The sequence below is a fragment of the Strigops habroptila genome, chromosome 10, assembly GCF_004027225.2.
Source record: "Strigops habroptila isolate Jane chromosome 10, bStrHab1.2.pri, whole genome shotgun sequence".
In the NCBI taxonomy this organism is placed as follows: domain Eukaryota; kingdom Metazoa; phylum Chordata; class Aves; order Psittaciformes; family Psittacidae; genus Strigops; species Strigops habroptila.
In genome coordinates, this window is record NC_046359.1 from 257,036 (window position 1) to 276,936 (window position 19,901).

The window sequence follows — 19,901 nt, forward strand, 5'->3', positions numbered from 1 at the left end:
TAATGGGTATTAACAGGTGAATAATATCTGCAACTAAGTTGGGGTTTTTTTTAATGCCTGGGAAGTATTTACCAGTTGCTCTGGCTTATTTTGACAATTGTCTGCAATTGGGATGCCATTATAAAAAATATCAGGGATGGATTTTGTTATGGAAGAAGCCTTTTTGTTGGCAATGTATTAGCTGACTTCCATCACTGACAACGTGTTGTGTGAACAGTACACGCGTCACAGTGTAAGGCTCTGAGCAGTCAGGTTTCTGAATCTTGGCTTTTTGTCTATGCAAGATCTCACGTACATGGAAATAACTGGTTTTGTCTCTCATTTTTAGCATTCAGCTAGAGGTTATGCTTTGTAACATAGATCTTCGAAAGTCATCTCCAAAGGAAACAGGTCTGACTCATGATGCCTACGTTAGTGGAGTGCTTCGGTAGTGTGCTGCTTCTGTGGGCATTCTTGTCGGAGTTTGATAAACCTCTCTGTCTTGTGAGCTGAGATGATGTGGTGTAAAGAAAATTGTTCTGTAAGTGGAGAATGTAGGTGGAGAAGGCAGGCTTGCTATTTTTTATGTATTTATTTATTTTGGTAGAGAATTACATGTCTTTTATCATAATTGTATAATGATATAGCCTTTTCCTCTGTTTAAAAATCTTTAAAGTTATTCCTTTCTGCCTTGTTGTTTGCACTTATTTATGCTCTGCTGTGTTGTTGATTATCCATGTTCTTGAAATCTTTCTGTTCTTGTTCTGTTTTTCTCTTGTGCTTCCCCTTGTAAGGAAGAGGAAACAATGTCAGCTAACACCGTGGAGTACTGGCTTGTAAGCGTTACCGCAATGCAAGTAAACATTAATAAAATAAAAATAGGCAAAATTAAATAGCGCTCTCAGAGTAATGCAGAATCTCAGATTCTTTTAAGAAGGACGCTAAAGGCAATGTGACTGGGCAAACTCACTCCAGACCTAGGCAGCAGGTACTTGTCATGTTATTTTTCTTTGAGTATCTCAAAAGTTATCTTGGATTCTCCAGCTATTCAGTGAGAAAAACTTCAGCCGAGTTCACGGAGACATCAAAATTGCTTATTGCTGTAACACACAGAAAATGTATCAATATGATGAAAACCAACACAGATTCCTTCTGAATTAATAAATAATTGTTTGTGGCTGTTTCCTAGTCTGGTAACAGACTTTGTGCCTGCTCAAAAGTAGCCAACAAACAGAAAGCAGTAATGCAACCACCTCTACAGGTTTACTTTGGTGGATTATGCACCAGGCTGGCATGTACCTCAAACTCTTTCTTCTGTAGAAAGAGCAATATTATTCTGTATTTCAGCTGTCATGCTGCTATCCTCAACATTTCCATTTCATCACTCTTTGAGTCTATATGCATGCTCTATGTGTTTGCATGTGTGTATAATGGTTTTCATGTCTTAAAAAGATTTCTGTTTAAAGTCTATTTTCTAAATAACTTCAAGGGTATTGTGGATTTATGAGTTATATACATTGACCAGTAACTGTTCCCAAAACTTAGCATTCTGTTGTCTGAGATTTTAATAGGGATTTTTTGGGTCATTAAGTTGAAGGACAATAATTCTATTGTTTGATAATCTGGTTATTTTGTGTGTCTGGCTTCATCAAAGAGATTCTTGTATTTCAGAGCCAAGTGTTTTCTGTGCTTGTCTTCAACACTTGTTAAGCTTGACTTTACAGTATCTCAGAAAAATAAATCAGCTTCAGATTCCTAACTTGATACAACTACCCATAAAGAACTGGACTTCTTTTGTAATCAGATACTTGTGCCATGTAACACTGCACTGAAGGGAAATCTAACTGATTGCAGCAGTCTGTTGAAGTGCCATTTACCTGGGCCCATTGGCCTCTAGCCCACAGGAGTGATTTCATGAACTACTACTTTCAGAAGTGAAACATTAGTTGTTCCTTTACAATGGTTTATCTTGCTGCATAGAGTTTGGCTTGTCTACATTACAGAACTCCACTTTGGGAAGTAAGAGAAGCTGAAAGCGGGAAAAGATTTACATTTGCCTCTAGCTTTCCCTGGCAGGTTCACAGCAATGAATGTCTGTGGAGCAGAAGATGACTATTTTATCAACTTCAAAAAGATTATTTTTTCTTGCCACCGAGTATGAACTCTGTACTTTCCTTCACTTACCTCTTTTACACTTCTGTCCTGATAAATCATACCAGTGGCCATTCCAAATACCATTCTTTTTTCCCATAATTATTATACACTATTCTGGAACACATTTATATTCACTGGTGTTTCTTCATGACTGTTCATTTGTCATTCTTTTTTATATACTGTTGCTGGGAATAGACTTACAAAATATTTTGGGAATTCATTCTGTTAGAGATTTTCTCCCAGCATAAGTAGGTGGTATCTTACTGAACAAAAGCCAGTTATCGCCAAATAGGAGGGGAGTGAGTTGGTCAAAATAATGCATGTTGTGTTTCATTTCTTGTTACTTGCTTTTGCTTGTTGTTAATTTCTTGAGTATAAGGAGACAGGAGTGTGATGGAGCACCATTCATTTTGGATACATGGTTAAAAGTCCGACCAAATTTATTAAGTCTTTCTTGCTTCCTCTTCTACCCAGTATGGAGGAAATATTTTGGTTTAGCCATTAAATGTCCTGTATACTTCAAGGCAAAGGAAGCTTTAACTTCAAGCTAGAACTGATAACATTTTTATATAATTGCATTTGTTTTATTAAATAATAAAGATGTCCCTGACTTCACTGGCAGCACAGATAAATTTTGTCAAGGGAAGTTTCAGGATTTTCGTTAAAGTTGTCAGCAGAAAATGTAGCTATCAAAATACTAGCACTGAAAAATATGGAAAGATGAGTAAAGGGCAGAGGTAGATTCTTTCCTACCTTCTTTATATAGTTAATGACAAATACATATGTATTACATATATATTTAAACCACATAAATGTGTGTGTAAATTACGTAAATAAATGAAGTAAAACTTTGCAATCTCCCCCAAAAAACTTACACTTTAACTCTTTCAGACTGTCACCATATGGGCTGCTTGTTTCTTTTACTGAAATACCACCCACGCCAATCTGCTTAGAAGCCTGGTGCTGACCAGTCTTCCACTTTGTTGTCTGCTAAGAGCCAGACAGCATCATTTCTGACCCTTTTTAGCAGGCGTAGAGACTTCTATCTCTGTTTAAGCAACCCTAGGGCCATCCATAATTTTCAAGTGCTACTTTATTTACTGCTAGTTACTAATTTGACTAACAAGAGTCTTTTCTCATTTTCTTGGCTTGTTGTAAAGCTTCTAAAGTCTTGCTCACTTTTTTTTCCACAGGATGTCTCATGTAAGTGAAATGTGGTGCTATCACTGGAAATGGAAGCTGCAGCGCTGTCTCTGCTTGTTTACCACATATATTTTATGTATGCAGCAAGCAGGTATGTAAGCAAATTATCTTTTTGTTTTAATAAATGGTCTAAGACCAAAGTTTTGATGACTAAGGATTATGCTTACCTATGGCTGAACTATGCACAATATAACATTTTGATCTAAGTGACGCATTATAATTATTAATTATGATTTGATAGGTTGGGTCATATTTTCTGCTACTGTTGAATTTTCTTTTTATTTTTTTAAAAACATTTTACTGTTATTAATTGGCTTTGGTTTTGTTTTCTTTGACTTTGTTCTTTGAATTCTTTCACTTTGCCCTTCCATTTGCATTTACCTTGTTAATGCCTACTTCTCTTGAATTTATTTCAGTTGTTGGAATATTGCAAGTTCTTTCACTTTCCACAGTACTGTTTGTGCTCATAGATTATGTATTCAGTAACCCTTCACTCTAGTTCAGAGCTGTAAAATAACTGTAGTGTGCTTATTATTTTTGAATGCTTTTATGATTCAAATAATAGAAACATTCCTCAGCCAGCTGTGGTACATAAGATAATCGTACACTGTAAAGAACAGTCATTTTAAACTCAACATCATCTTGGACTGTAGTGATACTTGAGTACAGAGTAATGTAACACATTCTGACTGTTTTCTTTAAACATATGAATGAGAGATTTCATTTACTAAATGTCTTTTCCTAACCACTAGAGTGCAAAATATTTTAAGAGCTCCAGCTGCTTTACTGGAAAAAATAAATAAATCTGGAGTTTATTCTGGAGCATATGAAAATTTTGGAGCAGCTTGTAGGGCTCAGCTAATTCCATATCGGATGGGTAGTTTTGCTTTTACAGACTTGCCATTGGAAAGAAGGATGGTTTATATATAGAAAGAGTTTTTAGCTTCTTTGATGTTGTTTTTTCTTTAAATAAAAAGCGCAGTTTTTTTTTTTTTAACTTGAACTTGTTATTTAGAGAAAAAACAATGCACTAGCTGTCCAGTAGCAGCTTCCAGCTTCACGTCACTTTAATAGGTGTTTTCCATTTCCATTAAATTGTGTAGCCAGAAATGTACTTAGGGCCTGACTCTCACCCGTTGCTCCATGGGCTGATGGCCTTTGTGTCCCTGTGTTCCTGGGCCATGTGTGATCCTGGGTGATGCAGCTGCCATCCTCAACACAAAGTAAAATCAGTAAAATCTGCTCTAATTTACAGCTGCTGTGGACTGTCATCGGGTGACTAGAACATTAAGACCCAAAGACTATTAGTCTTTGCTAGTTCCTTTTGCTAAAAGTTTATTTATTAAAAGTGCAGGTGACACAGCAAGAGTAAGTTCCGTGAGCCAGGAGGTCCTAGTCAGTATGCTGTGAGGACAGAGAAAGCCAACTACAAGTGCATTCAGCTAATCACAGCATACCGTTGCTACCTGTGCTGGTACTGAACAAGTAGACGGGTCAAAAGCCCTTTACCAAACTCCAAGATACACTTCTACAAAATCATATATGCCCCTGGCTAGCTACTTCAACAGTAAAGGGATTGGTGCCATTGGGTTGGTAAAAGCAGCCAAAGTGATCTAGTGAATTTGGTCTCCTCTATTACAGTTATTGTCCGTGCTCTTTCTTAAGATGCTGTTTTGGCATGTAGGAGACTCGGAACCAGATCTCTGATCGAAATCAGGGCAGAGACGTGAACCTGAGTCTTCTACATCTCAAGTGTGTGCCCCTGGGGGCTTTGTTACTTTGGCTGGGAAAGATTTGAAATCTTCAAAACTTTCAATAAATGGAAAAGACATTTCCCTATCTGCCTGAATGATGAGTAGATAAATAAGGTACACTGCAAACACCCAGGTTCAATAGACAAATGTTTGCTGTTCAACAGTGAAAGAGATCATAGATAGTCTCCTCTTAATACTCAACTGAAATGAAAATGAGACATTTACCTTTACAGCAACCTGTCATTTGGCAGTACTTGCCTGTAGACCCTCAGGGTTCATGTTTCTTTTTATATTGATGTAAAAGTATAGGTTATACTGCAAAATGGAGTCTTTTCATCTGTTTGGATTTTTGTTGTTGCAGTGGGTTTTGTTTTTTTTTGTTTTGCTGTTTTATTTTTTAAATAGAGCAAGGCAGACAAGGTGGGAAACACCGCTGCTCCTGCATTATTTTGTGTTCTTAAAAGGTATTGGTCACTTTGGCTGTGGATTCATATGGTATCCATAATCTCTCTGGCAGCTTAAGCTTTACTGAAGTTACAGTAGAAATATCATAAAACCTGACATTCATCCAGCTTCACTAGAAAGCTGTAAATTTAGAAAGCTGTAAATTGAGAAAGCTATTGGGGGTTATTAATCTTTGCCTAGAGGAGGTTACATACAAGTGAGGGATTAAGATTAACAGGTACAGGTGTTATGGATTATTTAAGGGACGATTCATAAGGATAAAAATATCAGTCATGCTGTGAGATGGAAAAAAATGCAAAAGTAATAATTTTATAGTTTAACCTGAGAAGAACTACAGGACTTGGCCTCCTTTCAGAAGCAAAGCTTAGGATAGTGATTACACAGCAGAAAATTTAGAACAGGAGCAGGATGGTCTGTGAAAAGAATGGTTAGCCACAAAATGATGAGTAAGGTACTGACAACAGGTGCAGCAGAGGAGTGTAATCCCAAAATATGTGTGATACCTCAGAAGAATCAATAGATGGACTCTGACACTCAGAAAGACAGGAAAAAAATACAAAAATAAACAATAAATTATGAAAGTGTGACACATACTTTAGTTAAAATCTCAGCAGTCGTAACTGTTTTGGCATACTGGCGTCAGGTCATGTGTTGTAACATGGGGTGAAGTTACAGAGCAGCCCAGTAAGCAACTTGACAGGTTTCCATTCCTATCTAGGGTAGACATCCCTGACTGTCTTGAGTGAGTCATTTGGCTGTGCCTCAGTTTCCCTGCCTATAATGATGAGTGCACGTCTTGCTTCCCTTGTAAACAGCTTGCCTGCCTTCCAGTGAAAGGACCGTATAGAGGCTGAGATGTTAGAATGGTGGCGTTTTAAACAGAATTAGTTAAATCCACTTTTATCTGAGATTCAGGCATTCCTAACTTTTCATTTGTATGTACATTTTGTTGGTTTCAGAGAGCCCAAAAGAGATCAAAAAGAGCGAACAGAATTTTGGAAAACATAACTAATGAGGGCAGACAGAAGGAAGTAAGATGATTTTGGTCTGGGGTAGGCAGAAGAGGGAATGCATAAGAACTGAGAATATTTAAAGAGAGAGCTGCAGTGGGAAGGAACAGACTGATCTTTCTGGGCATGAATTACAGCTAGATAAATGAGGGAAGGACATCTCATCAAAAGATATCAATAGCAGTGGAACAGATTGACAAGGAAGACTGGGGAATCTCGCTCCTTGGAAATGTATAGTAATATCTGCCAGAAATGGTTTAAATCTATAGTCCTTTTTCCTTGGGACTGAGAAATAAATCAGCTGATTTCCGAACCTTCCTAATTTCTATAATGCTTCCTTAATGTGTGCCCTATCGAATCTATTTTGGTTCAAAATATGGGAAATGAAAAGATCTTTTGGAAATTGCAGTTCTTGAAATATGACAGTGCTTTTGCTATGCCTATAACATTGTGTTGGTGTCTGTCCTGTTGCAGTGGCCTCATTTTTATCTGACATGAGGAAGCAGCAGTTCAGTATGGAAAGTAAAAATTGGTTGCTTCAGGTGTGTGTAACCTTACAAAGTGTTCAGTTTGGTCTCCCCTTGCTTTTTGGCTTTTCTATTCTCATAGCAAAATGTCTAATGCTTCAATATTGTACTGTCTCCTGGTTTTCACTGTGCTCTCTCTGGTAACCCAGGAGCAGAACTGGTTTTTTTTCAGTGGCCTTGAAAGGAGATTCCAGTTTGCATAGTTACTTTCCAATCTAGTTTTCAGGGGTCTTGTCAGTACTGGGCTTCCAGTGTTTTGAACGCTTGCACATTTTGAGGAGACTGCAACATCTTCATAAGAGGTTTTACCTTGTTCTGTCTTCAGTAGATATAAGGTTATGTGAGAGTCAATAGCAGTCTTAAATTTTGGCTACCATGCAACTGTATTTAGTTTTATTCAGGATGTGGAAAATATTAATTTTAATAAAGCCATGGGTACACCTACAATTTCTCTTACACTATTTCTGCATTGCTGCCCATGCGACTGTTAACATAGAATTACTACAAGTAGCTTATGTCAGAGTGAGCATTTGTCCTTTTGTTTGTTGATCAGTAAAGTGCCTTGGTGTTTGTAGCCATGTTTCCATGTCCTCAAAAGACTTAATCAATCCCCAGGAGCTCAGTTACTCTTAAGTGTCAATTCTATAATAGTCACTGAAATGTTAATTTCATTTTCTTTAGTAGTGATTCAAAATTTGTGCTGGTTTTGATTTGTCCAGAAAAAGGTGAGAAAAAAGAATAAATCTGAAAGCAGGTTCTTTACCCACATGCCTGATACTGGTCCGTGATATAGGATCATCTCTGTCTGCCATGTTCCTTAATTGGGCCTATGTAGATAAAGGAGGGAGCAAAGTCCTCCCTTGTTTATGGGAGAGTTTCAGAGTGACCCTGCAAGCTCAGGAGCCTAATAAGAGATGGGAAGGGAGTATGGTGGGAAGTATTGCTCATGCCACCAGCGCTAGCCGCAAGTGTTAGTCACGTTGCTCTCTGTGAAAATGGATCCTGTCTTATCTGGAACGGCCCAAGTCAGGAAGTGTGTATTTTCACCACAGATCTGAAACTGTCTACCCCAGACAAGGGCCAAAGATCCTATCACTGGGCGAATGATGAAATGGCTGTCAGCACATGCCCTTATCTTCCTCTCTCTTACCATGCGCACAGTAGGAACCAAAGTGCCAAGACATAGATCCAGTCAGTCAGCACAATCCTCGCATACGGTGGGGAGGCGGGGGGTGATTTTATAACATTATTACTGATGCTTTGTGAAACTTCTCCTGTGGTGCCGCCGTGGTGGGAACGGGCATGCATATATTGCTGAGCAGGGTAAAATTGACTGAGAGTGCTGTCCCTGACTGGGGCACGGAAATTCATGTTTCGGGAAGTTATGGAAAAACTCAAAAAACCTAAAACATGTTCAGTCTGGCAGTCTGTTTCCTTACACAGGCATGTGTACATCATGTGTAATTGAGAGATTAGTCAGAAGGAATCTGGATATTTAATCAATAGCGGCAAAGCACTTTTATTCTTTCCCCATTCTCTGTCAGTCTTATTTTGTATTTTAATGTAGCTTAAGAAAAGCAAATCAGCAATCCTTTATGTTCTGTTTAATATCTAAATTTCTGTGGGCTTGAGGCATGTGTTTAGAATTTCTGTTCATATAAATTTTGCAGAGGAAAAATTGCTAGTTGGCTTTCTTGTCTTTCCCTTAAGTTGACAGTTCATTAATGTAAAAGTAAATCACTGTTGGAATGAATTTCACAGGAAGGTGCATCTCATTACTTCTGTTTACTCTTTTAGCTATAATTTTTTAATGGTGCTGATAATTCTCTTCCCTGAAGTGTTTGTACCTCATTACATTAACCATAACAATATTGCCTTAAAAGCACAGTGGTGGGTTTTTTTTCCCTCCTCTAATATGTGCTTGTAACCAAACCCAAATGAAGTATGGTCAAACATCATGGAAATTTAAAGCTGATTAGGATCTCAACTTACAGGGTCTCTGCACTCCTTTGTTAGAAAATAGGCTGAATAATGTACCTTTCTCTAAATAATATACCTTTAAATAAGAATATACCTTTCACTCAAGGTCCTATCTTTATGACCTGTGGACTTTAGAATCAGTCTATAATTTATTCTTACCTGATTTTTTTCTGTTCACTGTTAAAAATGAAAAACATTGACAAATGACAATTTTTCAGTTTGTCAATATTGTCTATGACAACAGACAGTAAAATTATCTAGCTGAGTGATTGATCCAACAATAGCCCCAAAATGACTTGTGGCCAGCTGGACTGTGCTTTACAAAAGGCTGCCTCTGATAGAGGTTACTATGTAAAAAAAAAGATTCTTCATGTATTTGTCAGTTGGCTCAATAAAGTGAATGAGCATTTTAAAACAAAATGTGTTTTGTCTTATTAAAAGACAGAAGTCTTTGAAAAAGTAACTTTTTTTGTCTTGTGGATTAATAATGCGAGAAATGTTGCATCATGAAGTGCAAGTCTTAATAGAAGTTTTCCAGGTAGAAGTTCCTTACATATAAGTCTAGCAATCATGCGACATGCACTTTAGTAAGTATTACAATTAATACAGAGTAATAAAATTATTTATTTCATATACAAGTGGACCTTTTAGAAGTGAGTTATTACCAATGCCAAGTCAGAATTTCTCAATCAAAAGGGCTGCTCTTGCAGGTTTTAGATGCATATTGTTATGTCCATGATTGTTTTGCTGAAATACTGGATTTGCTTACTTAATGGAATTGCTTAAGTGATTTGCACAAGGTGTGACATGTAATGTTCACTAGATCAAGGCCTCTGTTATCACTGATAAATGAAATGTTAGAACTTGCCTTTTATTACAACCACAGGACAGACATACCTCACATAATATATGGGGCAAGTATATCTATGTATGGACAATACTAAAATGAAGAAAAACATATATTACTTTTATTTTTTCAAGAATCTGGGGGGGGGGAGGGGAAGAAGAAAGAATTTTAGGTACAATTTGGTAAGAAACTAAGAAATAAGAAGACCCACACAGAACATTACATTCCTTGTTAAGATTGTGTATAGAAGTACCTCTGATTAAATAATTTACCCATACAGATTCAGAATTTCTTCCTCCCATCATAGAAAAGAAGAATCTTCCTCCCATGATAGGAAAGTAAAGTACTTCAGCTAGAGACCATAAAGATTTTCTACAGAGTTAACTAAAATATTAGTGTAACAGTGTTAAGCTACATTGGAGAAGTACATCCCTTACTGTGATACAATGAACGAAAGCTACTTTTCCTGCTCTAATACATGCACTCATATCAAGGGAAGGGAGGGCTTCCAGAAACACCTCTTGTTTTGTCTGGGTTCAGTGCTTGATGGTCTGCTCAGTTCCTGTAAATGACAGTCTAAGCTCTAACTCTTGCTGCAGTACAGGAAAATTAAGTACATAATTCGTAGTTAGAGTTCTGTTTATGTAGTCTGGCCTCCAGGTAGCATTCATGCTACTTCATTTATTTGCCTTATCTTGAAGGGTCAAGCCACTTTCCTCTCTGAGCCCAAATCCAGTCATAATTTTTTGGTAACACTATGAATTTGAACTCCTTTTTTCTCATCTTTCATGTTGTAGTTTTTACCCTATTGTCTGGGAAAACAGCAGCTTGAGCAGTATGTTGACTGTTTTCAATTTGTTAGTTGGAAATAATTTTGCTAACTGTCCTCAAGATTTCAGCCCCCAAACATGCTCACCAATTCCCATTCTGGGAATTTCCCCTTCAGTACTTTCTGAAGATCTTTTCAGTTATTTACTGGTTTGTCCAAATTCCAGTGTAGCAGATAGTTACTTTTGACGAGAGACGCCACCGCAGTGGGAACTTAGATTGCTTAATACTGCAAAACTACAGCTATATCAATTAAGATGTAAGATACTTAATATTCTATAGAAGTGTAAGCATGTCATATTTTCAAAGAGCTCATTTTTTTAACGTTCTTATAGACTGAAAAAGCGTGTCTTTGGGAAATTGGAAAATATTTTGCTCAATTAAAGAGTGACAGAAAGTTCATTCCCATTTTTGAAATCAATTTTTCTGTGGATATCCCGAAGTAGTCCAGTTGTCTTCCAATACACTGTAAAACAACTGCTTTTTTCAGGGCTAAATAACTGTGAGAGTTAGTTCTTAAGAACTCAGCGATATCCATGTAAAGATCGTCTCACAGCTAACCTCATTTTTGAAAGGATACAATACAATCAGAGTTTTTCCAATTCCAGCTTTTTCCCTCATGAATATGCTTCTTAATGTGTGTCAGACAGAAATCTGCAACTCCCTATCTTGAACAGAGTTTGTTTTGTTCAGATGCGTGCTCTGGTTTCTCATGGCTCTTTTAATTATGAGCTGTGCAGTGACAAATCCATACTATGAAGCTGAAGGCATTTTTTTGTTCAGAACTTGCTTTTTAGGTGGAGAAAAAGACCTCATGGTTGCAGTTATCACAGAGGCATTTGTACAAGTGACCCCATCCCCTGATTTTTGTTCTTTTGGTGTGAGGAGTGAGGGGAAATGTTTCTCATTGCCTGGAATTTCAAGGTTTAAATTTTAAATCTTTTAATATTTTTTCTTATAATTCTATGTCTAAGTATTTTCCAATTCCAAAGTATGTTAGTCATATATCGTAGTGCACTTTTCGGAAACTAGAAGCATACAAACGATCCTGAAATCATCCTCTCTGCTGAGTCATTAAAAATATACAGCGGAACATCAATAATGTGTCTTTTGTACTGAAATCTAAAATAACTGAGAGATTTCATGATGGATGTGGATGTCCACCTATCCAATGTTTTGAACAAAAAAAAAATCACCCAAATGGTGTTCAATTCCTTTTGGATTTTAACTTTGGTTTAGAAAATAGTTATATTTCTTGAACTATAACATCTGTAATGTACACACAAAAATAAAAGGGTGAAATGCTGTTGTTGAACAGAGGCATCATTCATACAATCAGTTAGAAGTTGTGTGTTTTGTAAAAAACTAAATGTTGTTTGTCTGATAAACCTATTGAAAGGAAACATAGCAATAAAAACAATGAGCCCCTTCCCCTGTATGGTTAAGCCTGGTACATCGAATGTGCTGTGTGCACCAGCTGCTCTGGTTGCAGTCTATTATGTGATAGTTTAGAAAATGTAGGCTTTTTTCTTTGACCTGTCAGATTTTGGCAGTATATTGTTTCTGTGATGTCCAGTATTTTGATCTTATTTTGAGTTGGGTGTGCTTCTGGTAAAAACTTGCTATTGGAACTGGCAAAGATACCGTATAGCAGCAGTGCCATCAATCAGGGCTTCCCTCTGTCTGTCTCTGCATATGGGGAATTACTCTTCTGTTAAGTGATTATTTTACTACTTTACAAGTGAATTGCATTTAGCCCTTTTGTGTTCTCAGAATGGTCTCAGTGAAAGTCAAAACGACAGAAGTAGCATTGATACGATGATAGATTTCTCATTCTGGTGGCACATGGCAATCGGAAGATAGTACTGAGGATTAAAAAGGCAAACATCTCTATATACTCTCTCCCTCTAATGAAGTTTGTGCGTATTTTTCACGTGTGGGTAATACCAAATGAGTGGGTTCTAAATCCCTTGCCAAATGCTAGTAACTTGGAAGTTACTTACAAATATATGTCTGGCTTAGTCAGTTGTCTTTAGTTTTGGGTGGTTTTCTTCCTCCCTGTTGTCAGCAACGTCAATTTACACAATATAAGTAACTTTTAGGCAACTCCTGTAGGTACTGATCCCTTTGACTATTACCCTCAATGAAAGTATCTGAAATTGTTCTGTATTGTTTATAGCATATCAGAATTTAGTGACTGGCAATTTAATTATATAATCAACAACTGAACTCAAGATCTTAGGAAAAAAAGTTGCCTATTTTCTTGTGTTTGGCTGCATAAAATCTTTTCTGAATAGCACATACAGCAATGGAATGTATCAGATGCCAGAAAAGAGTCCAGTCTTTAAAGCTATTGTTTTCAAAACATTTGTCTTGCTTTATCATCTTAATCAGTTTTCTGGTATAATAAATATTCTGAGTTTGAAAGAGAAAATGACAATGATGATTTTAAAATTTTACCATATTTTCTTATTTCTAAAAAGAATTAATTTTCTGAAATAAAGTACATTTTTTTCAAGAAAGTAAAGAGTAACTGTTACTAATAACATGATTGAAAAAATAATAAAATTAATTCATAGCCAGCGTGCTATTTGGTTTTTTTATACTTAGCATCATGAAATTGAGACAGAGTTGCTTTAACCTTGAAATAGTTTTGCACACCTTTTGGAATAAGATACAAGGAAACTCTTCAGTAAATGTTCAGATGTATTTAATCTGGTGGTTCCTCCGTTTCAACTGTATTGCATAATGTTGATTTTGCTGGGTCCCAGCGAAGTCAGCGCAAGTGTTAATGCCCCTTTGAATAAGAGTTGAGAGGCATCACTGTTGAACACTTCAGAAAATCCCTTCCTAAATGTCCAAATAGAAACTTTTTGGAAGTTGGTGTCTTGGCCAAACAATGTTCTTATGTCAGAGGAAGCCAAAGTTCTGCCCCATGTCTTCAAGAGATTTAACTTGCATGGTGCTGCAGCAATGCTGTTCAGTGTTCAGAAAGGAAAAGGGCTTAAAGAATGAAAGAAGAGTTGCTGTGTACACTTGGCAGCAATTATGTGTTGTAACTCGTGGCTTCGTCTGCAGATTACCGCGATCTCACCCAGTAATGCTTGAAATGGAAGAGGATTTCGTATTCTGCTTTTTGTCTGTGTAATCCCCGTGTCATATGGATTCTGACTTGGTACTTAAGAACTGACTTGAGCCCTAGCAAAAATGACTTCAAATGCACAAACTCTCCTGGAACAACGGATACTGACAGACTTTTTCTTCTAGCACTGTTCAGGCTTTATGCAGGACACGATATCTTTTGCAGGAGTTCAGAGCACCTCATATTCCCAGAGATTCAGTGGGAAATGAGCATTCTCAGCACTCCCAAAAACTAAGCTGAGGAGAAGACAGCATTTTTGATGTATCACCCTTTTTTTCAGCTAGGTTTACTGCATCTGCTTGGGGACTGTTCAATAACTGGCAGAGACAGTTAAAACATCATAAGAATCCAGACATCCACTTCTGCTTCTACCTATCCATCCATTTATAATCTGCCTGGTTTTTAATCTTAACATATAGAGTAAAGCTTTCCTTTTCTTCTTTAAATGGATTACTTTTGATTATAGTGGCATGAAAGATTTTTTGAGCTTTCCTCATATTTTATTGTAGTGTGTGTGTTTCTAGTGAGAAGACAGCTGAGCCTGGCTGGAGGTTTAATCTTTAGGGTGAGGTCTGCAATGTTTCTTGTCTTAATGAGTTACTGTCTTTATTCACTTGAAATATGTGAAAATCTGAAGAAATATCTATTAGCAGAGTTCAAGCCAAACTACCAAAAAAACCCACAACAAACCCCAACAGAAATCCTTTTAGTAATTCATGGTGTTTCACATTAGATTTCTATCAGCTTTCCTTTGCAGAATTCAATGTAAGGAATAATACAATGACAGCAGCATGGAAAATAAACTTGCATCTTTAAAAAAAACCAAACAAACAAAGAAACCCCAAAATGTCTTAAGCTAGAATCTGGTCACAAAACATGAACGTTATGAGTCACAAACATAAATTACTTAATAGCGGTTGGTGAAAATTAAAGAAAACTTTTTCCTCCCTTGCCAAGAAGCTCTTCTGTGGTACTTGCAATTTGTCCTTTATAATTTGTCATAATTTAATAATCTTCATGTTTGTAGTTCATTTTTTTTTATATTCTCCCCCACAATAGTTCTCATAAACAGTCCCCATTAGTTCTTTTATATCATTCCTCATAAAACCTACAGTGTTGTAATGTAAACTTAGAAGTATGTATACAAGTATCAATGGTAACATATATCATAATGATCAAATTCTATGCAAGTAGACTTTGTATGGCCAAGGTAGTCTATAGATGTAAGAACTAGTTTCCTGAAATGCAAAGGGATAATCTGCACCATTAGATCCCATTGTTGGACTACATTTGTCAACGATTAAGAAAAACACTGATGACCAGATATCCAGTCTGAACACTGATCTGATGAATATGTTCCTATATTGATCTTTCTTGGCGTTATAGTATATATTACACGTAGGGAGTTTTCAGTAAGATTCACAATTCACCTGCTATGTTTTTAAAGTTATAATGCAACTCCATGAAGCTTGTTCCCTTAAAGTTACAATATAAATGTTGAACTTATATTATATATTAATTTTATTTAATATTATTTATAGTATTTATAATATTGTATTAAATAGTGATAATGGTGTGTTGTTTTTTTTTTTCTCCATGTAGCATGATCTTTCATAAGTAAACTAATACTAGTTAGCATCATCATATCTCACTGGAGATATGTTGTCTGGATGTAGGATCAGCCATTACCCTGTCCTTGTGTACTCCCATAAATAGTTGCTTGACTTGTTCTATGGCTCTACTTTAAAAGCACAACTAATATAAATTACGTGTGATAAAAATGATTGATAAAAATATCTATAAAACATCATATGTTTATGATGCAAGTTAAACTTGAATACAGGAAAATGTTTAGCTAAACTGCTACAACAGGTAAATATCCATACGGAAACACATTACTGTGTATATTTGGATTGTGCAGGTGGGTGTCCTGTACTGCCTGTGAACACTGACAGATTTATAAGTCTAGCCCAATAGCACAGAGCCTTTGTCCACACTTTAAGTGAATTTTGATCCTGAGTATGGGCTGCTTTGGTCATGGAAAAATAGATCTGTGTGAGACTTGAATAAATCATGTTTTTCATTGTGAGCACCTGTTTATCAGCAGTAATATGAGAGGTTTGAGTGAATATCCAGGCTCCCAATAATATACGGATAGTGCCATTTCCATGTAATCTGTCTTTTCTAATTACGACACAGTATGTTTATTTCTGAAATTTGACATGCTATTAATTGTCTTTTACTTGTCTGTTACTGCTTTAAAGTAACACAACCTTTCATTCTGACGAGTTCTGGTAGAGAGTAATTTTTTTTTTTTTTTTTTTTACTTTCTAATCATTTCCTGTCTTATGTGGAGGTGAGGAAAAGACTGGGATTCAGTTAGTGAACCAAAACAGAAAGTGATATTCTAGAATCACCACTTGCTACTTCAGTTGAAATGTGAGAGACCTGTGTGGTGGAAATAAAGGCATAAACCAGTGGGATAGGTTTCCTTTGATTGTCACACACTGTCAATTTTCAAAGTTTAACTTGTTTTAAATAACAAAAGAAAGCTCTAGGAAGAAAATGCTATAAAGAAAATATGAAGGCTGGAAAGCTGGCAATTTAATTATTTGGAAATAACAGAATTGAAGAATTCTGGTTGCCTATGGAATTTTCCATTTTCACATGCACCATGATGATGGAAGTTTCAATCACAAAGTCGCCTGTTTTTTGTCATTGGTCTCCAGCTTTGTACAGAGCAGATATGCTATGAGGCTGAAAACAAACATGATTTTAATGTGTGGCCAGAGGTAGAATATGTACACTAAACAAGGCATTGGATTGCAAGATTGGAGGCTGTGCTGGAAAAATGAATGCGGTCTCTGATTCTTGTCTGCTAGGGGTGGCTGAGCAAATGAATTTCATGGCTGTCTTGAATGTTTCATTTTCTGTGCCTAATTTAAAGCTATAGAGTTATTTGCATCTATAATGGCAGTTGAAGTAAATAGGAACGGTGTTTTACTATACTAACTTCATCATAATGCTGCAAATTATGAGTCAGTTAGGTCTTGTATGTCTGAAATTAGACACTTAATGTCAAAGGAGTCTTCCAATCTTGATATTCTCCAACTATCCTTCTATAAAATGAATTTAAGAATACTTCTTCTCTCACAGTCATATAAGTTTTTAATTAATAACTGTCGGAGAAATGTTCAAATGTTATACTAATGAACACCACAGAAGAGCTCACAAGGAAATCAGTGATTCTGTCTCAGAAGAGGACTGGAATTCCTGCAAGGCTGAGGGTCATACATCGAAGAACAGAGGTAAAGGAGGCTACAAAAAAGTTGCTTATTTCATGGGATTTGTCCTTCCTGTGCACTGAATGAGGTCCTGCAAAAACGGTAGTGTGTGATTATGTAATTGAAGGTTTTTTCCAATTATCTGTGCACAAAGGCCAAAGGAAGGTTAACTCTGGTATTTCCTAACTTCAATAGTCCTTGATTGTTCAATCCTAATGGTGTCTGCTTCTTTCTGGGAGAGGTTTATATTGTTGGTATGTGAGTGTATATGCGGATAAAGATATAAGTAGTTAGAGATGCTTACTTAGAATTTTAATTTAACCCATATGCAGAGCAGTTGTTTACTTATTTTTCTTGTTTCATTCATTCTCACTTTATCAGAATGTTCTCCACCATATTTTTGAGACACTTTAAGGAAGCTGAGATTGACAGTGATTGGAGTAATCAAGCCACCTCACTGTGAAGCAATCCGCTTAGGAGTAGAACTTTCCTTTTAATTTAATTATTTATTGTGGCCTTTGAATGACCCAGCAGGTAGAATAGTAGCAACCTGGTTCTGTATGACCCATACAACAGCAGAACAGAGTATTTCATAATCAAAATAAAAAAAGGAACAGAGAGGTATTCTGTTGTAGTGCTTCCTGTGTGCTACTATCACCTGTAAGATCGAACAGGGGGGAGGAAGATTCCCTTCAATTATTTATTCCATCCATAACTTCAAGGAGATTTGTGTTTGAAACCTTTGAAACCTTTCCTTTCTTTATCTTCTACAATGTTCTTTCCTGGGTCATACTGTGCACAGGGGTTTTGGGTTTGTTTTTTTGTTTGTTTGGGTTTGGTTTGTTGTTGTGGTTTTAGGTTTCTTTTTGTTTTCAGTTTGTTTGGGGTTTTTTGTTCATTTGTTTTTTTAAGGCACTGTAATTCTTAGCATATTAATGATTGATTTGTGTCATCCTGTTGGAAAAAGAAAACAAAACACTGCATTTGGAACAGAGGATTCAGTGTTTCACTTAGCAAAAAAGAGACAAGAAAATACCTATCTAGTGAAGAGATGTTAAGGCTTGTACTTCTTCAGTGTTAGTTTCTGGATGAGCATCTGGGGAATGTTGGAGTTTGGATGAGTAGGTCCTGTGTGGACTGAAGTTTGAATGAAGGTGGCATTTGGCTAGGAAGTGGGGTTCTCAGAAATGCATGAATCTTTCTGTGTATCTGAAGTAATGGCAGGGTGCCCAGAGCTTTGTGGAAAGATGCCTACTTCTTCAGCAATAAATAAAATAAGTAAATAAATAAATATATTTAGTCAAGGGTAGAATATCTTTGATGTGAAGATCTTCTGCTAGATGAAAGACTGCAACTGGCATGCAGTGCCAAGCACCCCCCTGTTTCCTTAGCGCCTTTGGTGCCAACATCCTGAAAAAGAACAAGGATTGTAATCCTTAAAAGATCAGATTTGAAAAAGGATTTCCTTTAGAGCTAAGGTTGTTTTTCTTACCCTCCAGACATGTAGCTAGTGGTAGGACAAATGAGTCTTCTAGAAATTAAGAAATGTTTAACAACTCTGGCTGTTTTCAGACTACAAGTCATGAAATAATTTAATTTTCCTGTAACTGTGAACAAGGTCTGATGCCCATCTTCTCTTGGAACAGAAGTAGGTCTGTTACTGGTTTAGGCCAGGGGTCCAAGAAGCCCAGTGTTCATAGATGGGCACCTGGAATAGAAGAGTTAAAGCCTGCGTACATGATGCTTCCCCTCAAAACTCTCCCAGACTTCAACTGTTTCCATTTTGGGAATGAAAATCTCACTGAGGCTGGTGTGGCTTGCCTGTTTAGTAGTCTGCAATGGATTTCTGCCAACTAGTTGCCCACTGTCCCTTTGAACTCCCACATCCACAGTTGTCCTCAGGCAGGGAGTGCCACGTATCCACTTCCTGCTGCATGAAGAGCCACCTTGTTCTCCTTAGTTTGAACGTGGCTTCTATAACAAGGGGCTACCAAGTGATGACAGTGAGCAGATACTACCTCTCCCCCTTTTTCCTGTCGCCACAGACCTTTTGTAGAACTTTTTCAGATCTCTGTTTCATCATTTCTTTCCCAGTTCAAAGAGTAATTGACTACTCCTTCACTTGCCCTGACCATCTCAACCCAAAACCCCCACCCAGGCATCCTCTGCCTGTAGCTCAGAGGCTTCATTTAAGCGAGGCTGGGACACCCATGCATGCCCTGGGCTGTCAGCTAGCTGGGAGCAGCAGGAGTTGGATGGCCTCTGATGGGGAAGAATGTGGGAGCTGGGGCGACCCTAGTGCAGACAGGGGCCTCGCTGACCAGGCGCAGTCCCACCATGTCGGAGCCAGGTTAGCAGAGAGGGCAAGGCAATGAACCAGGTCCAGGGACCATCCAGGAAGTCAGAAGCAGCCAGAGACAAGGCTAGCAGCAGATACATCTACAACATATGTCCAGCAAGAACTGAAAGCCAATGTCTTTTAGTGCACTCAGGGCACTGTCAGTTACGTATGTTGAGTTTTGTCTTTTTTTTTTTTTGCTTATTGAGTCTGTCCAATAAGAGACTCACTTCTCAAGTCTGTACAATTTGCTTTCAAGGTATTTACTATCTGGAGTAGCTTTCTATCATCAGCAAACTTTGTCTGTACTCTTCTACTGCTTTTTCAGATACTCTCTGAATATGGTACGTAATGTGGATCCCAGCAAAGACCCCTGTGGAACTCTGCTGG

General features: G+C 37.2%; 1 protein-coding gene across 6 annotated transcripts in view; it reads left to right on the plus strand.

Annotated features, from left to right (window-relative positions):
* Positions 1-19,901, plus strand: part of ADGRG6 (adhesion G protein-coupled receptor G6) — a 111,985-nt gene that overhangs the window by 2,791 nt on the left and 89,293 nt on the right. For all 6 annotated transcript variants that reach the window (XM_030499812.1, XM_030499815.1, XM_030499814.1 and 3 more), the window contains exon 2: positions 3,327-3,427. In XM_030499812.1, the coding sequence (XP_030355672.1) occupies positions 3,327-3,427 (101 nt within the window). The remainder of the gene's footprint in view (positions 1-3,326; positions 3,428-19,901) is intronic.